General features: G+C 39.7%; 1 protein-coding gene across 12 annotated transcripts in view; it reads left to right on the top strand.

The window, feature by feature from the left end:
- Positions 1 to 9,033, top strand: part of TAMM41 (TAM41 mitochondrial translocator assembly and maintenance homolog) — a 28,054-nt gene extending 19,021 nt beyond the window's left edge. For 2 of the 12 annotated variants that reach the window (XR_003571612.1, XR_003571617.1), the window contains 3 exons: positions 188 to 285; positions 2,223 to 2,371; positions 2,738 to 2,914. Coding sequence is in view for 6 of the 12 variants with exons in the window: in XM_027887430.1 (XP_027743231.1) it covers positions 188 to 264 (77 nt within the window). In the remaining 6 variants the exon portion in view is untranslated. The other 10 variants (XR_003571614.1, XR_003571615.1, XR_003571613.1 and 7 more) reach the window with 10 other exon arrangements.
- The last annotated feature ends 4,013 nt before the right edge of the window (positions 9,034 to 13,046 follow it).

Raw genomic sequence — 13,046 nt, 5'->3', positions numbered from 1 at the left:
GGGTTTCTTTGTGTCATTATCTACTGTGTTATGAAGGTTATTTGCATATCTGCCTGGTGGATTAGGTTGTCTTTCCTCCATGGAAATACTTCACTTGCTGTAGTAAAAACCTATTATCTGAGTCAGCCTTCCTAAATGTTTATATTTTTCATTTTGTCTTTTTTTTTTTTTCTCCTTTTTTTTTTAGGGGCAAAGAAATCTGTAACTTACAGTATGAAGAAATTATATAAAATGACAAAGGGATGGCTAAGGAAGACATCTTGAGTCTTGACATAGTATGTATGGGTAAATAAATGGTACTTTTTCTCTAAATATTTTGCAGATGGCACTTTGCATACTTGAGGAGATTACAATGCATTTAAGAAGTCTGTTATAATGATTTACATGCCCAATTTTATGAATAAAATAGGAACTTTTTAATGGGAGAAGGTTTGCTGGTAAAAGGGCAAAAGAATTCTACTCTGTAAATACTGAAATGTATTTTCCTGTATGCTAGAGCTTGGATTTTCAGAAACCCCTTAGTAAAAAGAATTGATTGTACATATGAGTTAAAACCCAAAGCCACTCATTTTCTACATATTGCTAGCTTTATTTTCCAAAATACCCTTAGGCTCTTTCAAAATAATCAAGTTCTTTCAGGGACTTACGGAACTGGAGAGCCCACTGAGTTGTATGTAGATATGAAACTGTCTTTCACATTTCTGCACTGACAAGTTCATCCTTAGAATTTTTCTGAGGGTGCTCACTGGATGCTTCTGCAGGGCAGACCTCAAGGAAAGTACATTTTTTCTCATGTGTGACATTCTGAATCCAAAAAACTTCCACAGTGACTTTCAGTGTGGGAAAAAGAAATGAGCAGCTTGTCAGGTGTCAGGTTCCAATCCTGTCATAAAAATCCTTTTATGAGCCCGAGATGAAAACTGCTCAACTCATGGCTCAGCCTTGTCAGAGTTGGAGGGAAAATCATAATTCCATGGACCTGCTTGTGCAGACTTATGAAATATGTGTTGTTTGGCAAAAGATTCTGTCACAGCACTTTGAAGTTGGGAATATTATGAACAAAAGCACATACTGTGTGATTCTTTGATTCCTGCCCCCCCCCCCCCATACCATCCATGAAGGTGAAACTTGTTTTCCCTTTAAATTAGCTAAACTAAAGAAAATTGGAGTTTCACATAACATGTCAATCATGCAATTAAAAATGGACGTTTCTAGCAGGTTTCATGTGTGGCGCAGTAAATTTGGAGGATCTTTTGTAAATAGAATATTTTTCACACTCAGGTGGGTTTCCTACTTTGGGAAGTTTATCTTATTATAAATAAATTGAGACAAGATTTAATTTTGTTTGTGAAAATGTCAATGATAAAAATAATTTAATGGTAAAAAATGTAAATAAAATGTATCTTTCCTGATTAGCATGTTTTTTTTTTTCTTGTGTATTGCCTGATCAGTAGGGTTATCTCAAGCTACATTTAATTTAGTGATTTCACTTAAATTATTGGAATGAAGTTGTCTGCTAATTGTTTCCAGGGAGCAGTTCAAAGCATGAATTTAAGAAATACAACAGAATTAATATGACTCATGCAGGCTTCCTTTAATCATAGGAAAACTTTAAAATATTGATTATTTTGAAATATTTGAGTTTGAAATTTTAAACCAGAGTTAGGAAATAAATGTGTCCCCTTTTTAAAATTATTATCTTGAAAAATATTATTACTGTGAAATAATAAAGAAATTACTGTGAAAATTTCTAAGGCCATAGGTCGATCCCTAACACTTTGCATTATCCATCGGTGGTAGATCTAGAATGTGTGAGCCAAATCCCCTCAAATGTGCCTTTCTGATATTAGAAGGCTCATGAGCCTTTTTATGGTGATGAAGAATGTTTGTATGTGTGATTTCAGCATTCTCTGTCCCCCCTTACTGATGGAAGAGGCTGAATTCCCCAATTTGAAAAGTTTACCATATAAGAAATGTACCCAGGGGGTTTAGGCTTTAAACCACTGCTTAAATAAACTTAATTCGGGTTTTGGCTGGATTTTGTTGTTTGTATGAAGAGAGAGCCTTTGTAGATAATCTAGAAGTCTTTTATACATAATACACGCTATCCACCTTAAAATGAACCTCACAAGTGGTGAGGACTTAGAGCAGCCATACCACTTTTAACGTTTCAGCACAAGCTCTGGTTAAAGAAATCTGAAATCAGATGTTGACTTGCTTAGGTGTGCTCGGTGGGAAGCTCTTAAGAACAGAGAACACTGATCCCAGTGCTAGAAACAGACCCCAACAGATACAAAGCTTTTGGACAAATGAACAGCCTGAGAAAAGATTCAGGATGGAGCCATGACCTTCTGAATGAAATAGTTACCAGGTAAGAAATGAGACCTGCCTGGTTTAGTCAAGTAACAAGGTGGCAGCTTTAATTAGTTGGTCCCAAATGAAATACTCTGTAGGGAACACATGGGCACATGTGCAGCAGCATAGACACAACACTGTTTTACACCAGTGATCTGGTGTTAGAAAATTTTTAGTAGGGTCCAGGGTAGTAGCTGGGGAGGAAAGGAGGGAGGGAAGTCCTCATCTGTGAAAGCCTTTGGATACAAAAAAATCGGGAAACTGAATTGAGCACAGTTCTCCTTGTAGGAAATGGAACAATTTCAAACATATCTCTGCATAAGTAGTTAGCAAAAGCATTTATTGTATTTATCCTTTGTAGTTTTGTTCATTTTCTTTTAAGGTTGTGTGGGAAGGGGTCTAAGAGAGCCTTCACTCTTCCAAAGAAGACGATGCTGACCACTGGTGAGAGTTTGTCCTCGACAAATTCAGAGAGATCATTCCTTGTGAACCTGTATTTTTCTGTGTGAATTCTGTTCCTCTAGTCAACTTTTGGAAAATGAATACTGTAAGCAGAAAAGTGGAGTTGTTTTTGTGTTTTTAAGAAGTGCCAGTTGCTGCACACTGGACTGTTAGAAATCTATTCCATGTACTGAATACGTTACCAGATAATTAAGGCTAACAACTAAAATGTTACTCCGAATTTTGCCTTATTTATTTCCCGTTAGTGTCTGTAAAGGAAAATGTCACTATTGCATTTGTGATACCCATAATTCCCTCAAGCATGCAGGCTTTACTAGGCATTGCATAGAAATCTACGGGATGACATAAAACAAAAGTACATTCGTGGTGCACAGATGGAGCTAAAAGTTTTCCATAGAATAAGCAATATGACCAAATTAAAAATAAAAAGAGGCAGTGGCAAAACTAGACCCATTTTAATAAGCTCATTCCTCCCTCCTGTAATAGTGGAATGTAGTGAAGTTTTACATCACGGGCCATTCTGGGGAATAATATTGAACAAAACCACCCTGACGAACCTGGACTCTTTTTTCTTTTGTTTCCTTAACACGAATAGGTGAGATTGGGGCTTTTAAAGCTGGTTAAATAACAGCACCACAGGATAGGAAACCACTGGATCATAAATTGTAACTGCTTCAAGCACTGGTTGGGAGGGGTCACGTGTCATAGGATTGATCAGCATCTGGTTGAGAATTCCTATTAGCAGAGCATTTAATCACATGCTTGACTTAAAATGCAGAGGTTAGCACTGTTGTTGAATAGGGGTGTCACTCCTTTTTGAAATGATGGCAACATATAGTTTGGCCTTGAATCTACAGGAGTAAAAAAAATTGTACAAATCTCTGATGTAGAGAGTTGTACAGTACAGTTGGACATGGCTGACCCCCTCCTGGGATACACCTGCCACATAAGTAAAGGCTGGATTCTAACAGCTCATTCACTCTGGTGATTTTTATTTGTTACCCTAAAGTTGTGGCTGTTTTCCCTTCTGTTGAGAGAGGATGCCTTGGAGATGTGTGCACCAGAACTTTAAATAGAATATCTTGTGGGCATATCTTGTATCCTGAGAGGCTCAGTGTTTCTCTTTCTCTGTCACTATTGGTAAGTTTGGAGATGAGCAGCACTTAAGTCTGGAATTTTTTAATGATGAAAAGCAGTTGTAACTCCAGGGAAGCATTTGAAAGAGCAGCTTTCTTTAAAAACCCTTAGTAATACAGTCAAAGATAATGTCCTGAATATTAAAGCAAGACACATTTAAGGTTGGTTTTGGTGTTTCAGAAGCTGCTTACTCCTGAAATGGTGGTTCAGAACATTAGAAGGCAAAGACAAGTCTGTGATGTGAGAATCAGTTGGCCTCATTCCTGCAGGGAAACAGCAGTCTTCATCCTGCAACCTTGCTATCTGAGCAAGGGCATTTATTCAAGAAATAAGGTTCTCCTAGGAAAAAAAAAAAAAAAGTAACATACTGCTTGCTGTCTGGCAGCTAATTAACCATTTTTATGTGCAGCAGATGCTGTGTAGCGTCAGGCCCTCCCTACCCTGACACTGTTTGTCCTGCCATGGATTGCTCTGCCCCTCTACAGGTGTTACTTTACTGCAGTTTGCCTGTAACCTGAGCTGGCCATGTTTGTCTTACATTGCTGGATACCCACTGCATATCTTGGTTTGGCTCCATGAACTTCCTTTGTCTACAGCACTATAATGGGGCGCTTCTTGCTCTTTGCAGGGAGCTTTGCAAATCCCAGTGTAATAGTTCCTAGTTCACTCCATCTGTTGATACATTGCCAGTATCTGAGTCTGTGCACTAAATCTTTGTGAGACTGACGTCCTTCCTTGTGGTCCATATAAGCTGAAATCTTCAGCTGTATTCTGTTCTGTAAATCATTTATCTCTGTGCCTTTTAAGAAGTGGCCTACCTTTCCCCTTGGGGCCATTGGTCTTGAACGTATTTATTTTTTTGGCAGAGTGCCACGAATGAATCATAGCCCTGAGCAACTCAGTCTGGGCTCCTCTTGATTGTTAGTAGAGAATACTTGGGGCAGTTGTTACAGTGCCTTGCTATGTGAGACTTTAAGAGAAGAGAGGTTGATTTCAGACTCGTTAGTTGCTTTTGAAGTTCCTCAGCAGTATGTGGAAATGATTTCTTATGGTTGTACAGCTGTAATCCACTAAAAGAACTCATGATTGTTGAATGGGAAGTTGGTACATGGGAATATGTTACTAAGTCTTTGTTCTAATGAGGTGTGTTTGCTCTTTCACAAAAAACAGTCACTTTAGCTTTTATTCCATTTGTAACTTTCCTGTTTATACCTTCCTGCTCCATTTCCATACTGCTTTATTGTTTCTCTTCTTAACTTAATTCTCGAGTCTTTCCTTTTGTTCTTTGGACATCCCTCTTTTCTGGTTTGGCTGTCCCACCATGGATATTGTTTCATACTCCCTTCTTCTTTTTTTTTTTTTTTTTGTAACAGTGCTTTCATGAAAGGCAGCCAGGCAGATGATTTATTTCTGATGTCTTAAAAGGCTTCTTTGTAATGAAGAGCCTGGAGCCAATCAGACTACAGAGGATTTCTGTAGGTGAGTCAGCAGCATGGGCCTGGCTGGCTCTGGGTCCCACAGTGCCAGTGAAGTATGGAACTATCTCATGCTTCAGAGGGAATGAAGTTGATGACAATGGGAAATCAAAATTTGACTGGATACATCACCATAGATCCTGGTTTTCACTTCTTTGTTAACTTGCCCACTGCTGTGAGCAGGCCATTTGGTTAGCAGTGGGATGTTTGGCTGCTCCTAAACTTTGGATTTGGGCAGCGCCCAAAGCTGTAGGACACAGTATGCTGACCTCCTCCATCAGCACTTGTGGGATGTGTTCTTTATCACCTGCACATTTTCCGTTTTCTGAGTGTTTGAGCAGTGAGTTTGTCCAGCTGGTTGGCTGTAGGACCCCTCAAATAGCATCTGTACTGAGTGCACCTGACTGTTTTAACTGCAGAGCCTGTATTTCTCAACTGTGCTTCAGGGAGGCTTCTCTTTAGATTTGGTTGACCTTCAGTGTGAGGGAATTGGACCAACAGATGGGGAGTAACAGCTGCAACCTGACCATAAACAAGGTGCCTGTAGGTTAGCCCACAGCTAAGATGTTTGCAACAAAAATCTTTGCCAAATTGGGAAAATAAAGATGGATAGAGAGGCCAGTATTCCTGGGTGGCTTAGGGAACTGAACTGTGAGGTCCTTGCTCTCCAAAAGGTGGTAAGGCTGTTCTGACTTGGGAAACTTCAGAGTAAACATAGCCCTTGGTGAGTGTCCAGTGGAGGGGGATCCAAGCAGGGTTGTGACTCATGCCTTTTCCCAGCAATTAATTTAAAAATAGAATTGACATTGAAATATGCTTTGAAGGTCAGAATGTCAGGTCAGTGTGTGTCTGATAGTTTTTTATGGGTAAGGTGTTGACAGAGGACAAAGTATTCATTTTCAAATGGCCGTATATTCTATGTAGAAAACGAATTTTCTTTGTATGAGTTAGTGCAGGAAGAAGAGACATTACTTCTACATAGGTATTTTCAAGTATATTTTTGTTGAAGTGAACAGCTGCTGTCACTTTTGATACTGTGGTTTCATAAAATTTTGCAGTGACCTTATTTACCTGCTTTTCTACATAAAAATCTACATCACAGTTGCTGATTGATCCTGAACTTAACAACTGCCTTAGGGAGGGGCAGTAATCACTTTACTCTTGCATGTTTTAACCTCTAACTCAGACTGGTTAAATCAGAGATGTTAAGAAATGGGTTAAATTTTAGTACATGAACAGGAAGCTTCAGACTGTACATTCTGAAATTATTCATGAAAGCTGCAAATATTTTAGTTACATCTTTAGTAGAACCTTCATGTCATTTTTGCCTTCACAATTCAGCGTTCTGCCATAACCTTTTCATTAGTGGAGGGCGGCTATTTTGACGATTATGCACAATTTTTTTCTGAGAAACTGAAGGTATTGCAGCTGCAAAGACAGTATTCTGAACTGACTGAAACTTTCTGCAAGTGCCACGGCTATAGAGGATTCCTCCTGCTTTTGAATTTGAATAGAATTTGATTCTTCGGAGTTTGCAACCACAAGGGACTGTCTTAAGAACAAAACAAACCAAACACTGGTCATAACACTATGTCTTTTGGTTCCTTCACTTGCCTTTGTTTTACTGTGAGACCTTCTTTGAAAGATTTGAGCCTGATGTTTAAGATACCTCCTGTACTAATTAAACAGGCCGAGTAAATGGTAAAATATCTCATTTATTTTATTAATTTGTATTATTTCTCTACGTGGAATCTATCAGCTCTCTGAAATACTTGTTAAATTTGAAAGGTTCTGCTCCCACACAGAGGATTATTTTTTTAATCTCTGCCTCCTGCCAAAGCTTCTCCAAACCTTCATAGGGAAGCAGGAAGGGGGGGAGGGAGCATTCAGTGGGTTTTTTTTGGTTTTGTTTGTGATTTTGGTCTGTTCTTTTAATGTTGCCATCCTCAAGTTGTTTTGCTCTTAGCAGTGGAGAAATGTCTGGCTCACTCCTTGTACGAGACAATAGTGAAAGCCAAGAAAGTTTGGCTCCTTAGAATGTTTCAAAAAGTGGTGCAGGACAGGGGGCAGAGCTGACATAAAGCAGCCTACCAATGTCTGTCCCATGATATTGTCACAGTGCTTTGGCATTACAGCCCGGGGCAAGGCTTTTTAAAACCAAATTATTTTCACAATAAATTCTAGACTATCTCTTTTTTCTTTCCCCNTCTCCCAAGTCTGGTGTTGGGGCATAAATCCTAGATGGGGAGATTGAACACATTCTGCATGCTCCTGGTTAACTTTGAGCCTGCATCCTTGGATTAGACTTGCCAAGCAGAAGACTGAGTCAGTAGCAGTTTGATAGTTTGAAGGTGAGTTTCTAGAGACAGCAGTAGATGACCACTGTGCTTTAAATTCTTACATTTTAAAGTGTATTATATTTAAGGGTTGTACTTGCATGGATGCTTTTAAAGTAAAGTTCTGGGTTTTTTCTGCTTTTCTTTTTGTGTTTAAAGAATGTCTCCTCTGTTCCTTGTCTATAGTTTACTTGTGTCTAATTTTCAGTTTAAAATTGAAAATGTGTTACTTGTATTATAGAATCATAGGATCATTTGGAAAAGACCTCCAAGATCCTCGAGTGCAACCTTTGACCAATATGGTGTGATTCCATGACACATCCTTGAGCTGACAGATGGATATTCCTAAGGGCCTACACAATGTCTTGGTGCCCAGTTCCTTTAGGCAGGCATGTTACTCTTATCCAGTCACTGCTGGCTTAGAAGAAATTCTGGTGACTTTGCTTATAGCCTGGAAATGTATGGAGATGATGTAGCTTATAATAAGTTAGTGTGGAAACTCAGAAAATAGGGTTGTATCTTATCATGGATTGCAACCTGTCCATGATTTTACTGATCCCAGTGGCATTAAAGTTCCTCTTGACCTATGTGAAAGGATGCAAATCTAATAGGGAGTTAAATCTATTATATGCATGTGTTTGTTGGACAAGAAAAAAGCGTGCAATAAAGAAGTTGCTTGAATATTTATCTACATCTGTTTACCATGGTTATACTGACCTTTCTTTTACACTGAATTGGTCATTTAGTCTTTCTGTGAACCATTTTTGGTCTTTTTATCAGTGTTTAACAAAACTTGGATAAATTAAAACCAGTGGGTGTGACCAAAGGTTGCTTTTAATATGTTAATCTGACACTCCTTTATTTTTAATTTTTTTTTTCTCAGCTATCTTGACTGTCTTCATTTTATGGGAACCTCCATAGGGTGGAATCATTTCTAGAACAAAGCAAGCAAAAAGTACCTGTGGTTAAATGTTCTGAAAGAACAGAGTTGGTGGTGTTCATATTTCTGTTTGAGTCTGAAACTATCTCATTGTTTGCTTGAAGATTATGCTGCTATTATGACCCTGCTCCAACTGAAATTATACTGTCTCTTTTAATCTGCCTTTGGATGATGAGGCAGACAATTACAAAGAAGACAAGCTTTGTCTTGAAGCAGGTAATAAATAATCATCTCCATCAACTTACAGTTTGGATCAACTTGTCTGTCTGGAATTACTGCAGTTTAACACATTATGGTCTAATGAAATAATAAACTATCTTCAAAAAAAGTTAAAGTGTATTTTTAAATCTTACATTCTACAGTGTTTTGGATTTTGGATGTGTTTTTATATAAGGTAGCTTTGAGATGCAGTGCAAATGAATCCAGATTTTTGCAGGGAAGAGTTTTAGATTCAGAGCTTAGGAGTGTTAACATGGAAGCTGTCATTTGGTGTAAAATCAACCTGTTTTATTAAAAGAATATGTGGATAGATGGAAGTATGCATTGTAGTTGTACTGACAGGGATTGTGAAGCAATGATATGCCTTATTAAGCTGACAGGTAATGGTGTTTTGTGATAGCTTTAGGAAAAGTGTTTGCTTTTGGCATCAACCTAATCATCTTTGTGCAAAGTTTAGTACGTCTTGGGCTTCTCTTCAGATTCAAGGTAACTTCATGCATTCCTCTCCGTTGTAACAGAAATAACTGTATTGTTACAGTTTGGAAAACTAAAAGAGATTGCAGTAAGAAACTGGAAGAACTTCCATAAATTCCTCTCTTACATGCAGTGATACCAGCTGGCAAATTACTTCCTTAGATGGGCACATAAAGAAAAAGAAACCATCTCTTTGTAGCTCTACACTTGTATTGTTGATTGAAGCAACACCCAACATGTGCCTCCTGTTGCTCCAGTTAGAAGCTGAAATCACTCAAAAATAGTCTATCCAAGCAGGCTGGAGGCCCTTTGCACGTGGAGCACCCATGGCTGGTGAACACTGCAGACTTTCACAATAGTGAGGCTATTGCTGCTGGGACCCACGTGGAGGGAGATACTTGCCCAAGGCATTTTTAACCAACTCTTACTGTGGTGAAAATGTGTAATTTTTTTAGTTGGTCATGGAACAGATGTCAGGCCTAATTTCAATAGTAATTATAAGATTAATGTTTCAGTAGGGTCTGTAGAACTGGGCCATCAGATCTCCCTGCAGATTGCAACTGCACTTGCTAGTATACAGTTTTCCCTCTCTGGTTTCAGGTCCTTTACTTCTTCCATACTAAAAAGAAGAAAAAAGTGTTAAAACAATTTGTGAAACAGTGGTAACTCTCAAAACATACTTAGAAATGACTTGGTGGCTTTTGGTGCTTGTGAAATAACGGTGTCTTTCTGTGACCCTGTGCTAACACATTGTTTGAGGAGCTCAGTGGGCCTGGGGGGTGTGGCAGAGCTCCGTGACTGCCACATCCCCAGCAGCAAGGGTCACGAGACACTGATCCTGCGGCACCTGAGACGTACCAGTTGTCACAATCCTGGCTCCCTCACGCAGGGCTTAAATCTTCTGTTGCAGTGGCCATACTGTATGGAGAATGTGACTAATTTTTGGTGATTAATACACATTTGGAACAGGAGTAGCAACTGGAGTCTGTCCCAGGATTTGCATCATACCTTAGGTGCCTTACCTAAGGCTGAAGCACTACTTTTGTTTTAGTTCAGCTAAAACAACTTTTGTTCAGTTCAACTGTCTCAATCACTTTTTGGGTTTCAGCAAAGTATATTTTTGCTGGTATCCGAGTCAGTGAAGAGCCTTTGATGTCATTCAGTTAGAAAGTGCACGCAAAATGGAAAACATATTTTAACAGGCGAGCAAAACAAAATACTGTTCGTCCCCCAAGACTGGTTTTGCTTTACTGGTTTGTGGATTTGCCTTTTGAGCGGCTTCGCTGAGCATTAGCCTGTGTTGAACTCGGCAGCTTCAGCAAGGTTTTCTTCTGCTCTTTTCAAAGATTTCCAGCATTTGACAACTTGCACTTCATTGGTTTGGTTTTAACAAGTGTTTACACCTCACTGCAGTGGGGAAGTCTGTCTGTCTGCACCAGCAGTGTCTGTTGGGAATGCTCAGGGTCACTGTTCCCAGCAAGCTGATGTTCCTTAGGCTCTTTGGATGTTTAATAAATATCCTGTTGTAAAACTTTTGCTGGGAGCTGTAATAGCACATCCAAAGGATGAAAAGCTGTTTTTGACCTCTCCTTTTTCAAGCTCCTCTCATCCCAGGAGCTGTGTCATTAAACAAACCGTTCCTACCTATTCCCTCTGGCAGTTATAAACAGGAGTGGCAGACTTTTTTCTTAAAGATGCATAAATAAAAGTCTTGTAATTACTCTGCAGCAATTAATTCTCGTGATGTGTACCAATTTCTAGTTCAGATCTTTTCCAGTGCTTGTGGTTTTGTTTTCCGTGTTTCATTTTTTTTCCTGATGTCTTTTTTTTTTCTCAAATTAGCTTTAGACTATTATGACTACTATTTTTCCAAATATTAGATCATCAAACTTCTGTTCTTGTTAGCTGGTAATGAAAATATTCTTCAGTAGTCTACTAATACAATACCAATCTTAAAAAATTATAAATTACCATATATTGGTATAAATATCATAGACAAAGGTTTAAAAATATGTATAAAATTATGTTTACGATTATTTTGAGACTATATGCCTTTCAGTTTTTTAGCTACTGAAATGTTTCTATTTGATATACTGAGTGTGTGGAGTCTAAATCTGGATTTCATTTAATGTTTGGAATGCATTTCTGGCTAGCTTTTGGTGGCCCAGAGATCTCATGACCTGTCCTTGCAAGGGTATGAAAATACTTCAGTGTCAGCTATTCTTGCATGATTTTGATAGACTTTTAAGTGGAACTGGACAGCACAGACCCTTCATGGGATCTGAATCTTTCCAGGAATCCAAGTGCAGGGTGTGTGGGTTCATCCCCAGCCGTTCCCTTCCGTGCAGCCTCCCACACCTCTTGGCTGGGCTGCTGCTTTGGCTGCACCTCTGGCTACATGTGGGAGCTGTGCTCCCTCCACCATTTCATGCATCAATCCCAGTTTCAGGATCTAAAATAAACCTTGCTGTGCCTTGGTGCTTTTTTTTTTCCTTGGGAAAACACAGACAGTTGTGCTGCCATTTATATACTTACGCATTTATTATAACAGTGTGTCTGTCACACTGAGGGGAGGAGGAGCTGGGTAGGAGAAATACCATGAGCAGAATTCCACTGAGATACCACATTTCTGTTGCCTTGTGCTCTTTTTGGGTTTCCCCACAAATCTGCAGCCTTAAGGCTCTTTGTGGGGTTCAGGTTGATTTAAAGTTGTGTCAGGACAGGGCCAGGTTGGATCCCAGGGAAAGGTTCTTCCCCCAGAGGGTGGTTGGCACTGAACAGGCTCCCCAAGGCAGTGGGCACAGCCCCAAGGCTGCCAGAGCTGCAGGGGCACAGGGTGGGACTCTTGGGGATGGGCCTGTGCAAGGCTAAGGGTTGGACTTGTGGGTCCCTTCCAACCCAGCATATTCTGGGATTCTTTCCCTTTTCAGTGCACTCCAAGAGCTACCCAAAGCACCCTCAGATCCTTGTGATGGTAAAATGCAGCATAATTGGACCTGTTTCTCTACATGACAACTGATGTTCCATGTGGGTACCAGAAGATCAGTACAGCACTTTTCCATTACTGTTCTGTAATTAATTTCTGTAAGCTAAATGCCCATTGCACAAACAGCATTCCCAGGTTCTCCAGAGTGCAGTGGAAAAGTCTTAGTTCGGCTTCTGAGCGGCTCTTTCAAAAACACAAGCTGTTACAAACCAGTTTGATTTTGATAACATAAAACAGGCAAGATGTGCTCCTAAATTGCTTTAGTCTTGGAATCGGCAAACTTGGAATGAGTGCTGCTGCAAGGCAGTGGGAATGACTGAGGATGTGCTGGTGTTGGGGGAGTGCTGGGATGATGAGAACAGGTGTGTTCCTTGCTTTTCCCACTGGTCCAGCGCTGAGGGACTAAAATCGTTCTGGCTCCTGGCAGACATTCAGACTTTTTGCAGTTGCATGTGAAAGCTCCTGCTCTGGAGATGGAAGAGCATGAGAACGATTTGTTGACCATGGCGACAGCTCAGCTTTAGTTTCACACAAGTCTGACTGTTGGCAGTTCCTCCGGTGGCTGAATGAGTCATACCAAGTGCAAGAAGGGATTCCGTAAAAATCTTTTGCGGTGCAAGCTGTAAACAGGAAACAAAGTGACGGATCTGTTCAGACCAATT

This window comes from Empidonax traillii, unplaced genomic scaffold (genome assembly GCF_003031625.1).
Source record: "Empidonax traillii isolate 1590-97213 ecotype Southwest subspecies unplaced genomic scaffold, ASM303162v1 scaffold209:size809316, whole genome shotgun sequence".
Classification (NCBI taxonomy): Eukaryota; Metazoa; Chordata; class Aves; order Passeriformes; family Tyrannidae; genus Empidonax; species Empidonax traillii.
Note: the sequence above shows the minus strand (reverse complement) of the source record. Positions and strands in the feature narration are given on the sequence as shown.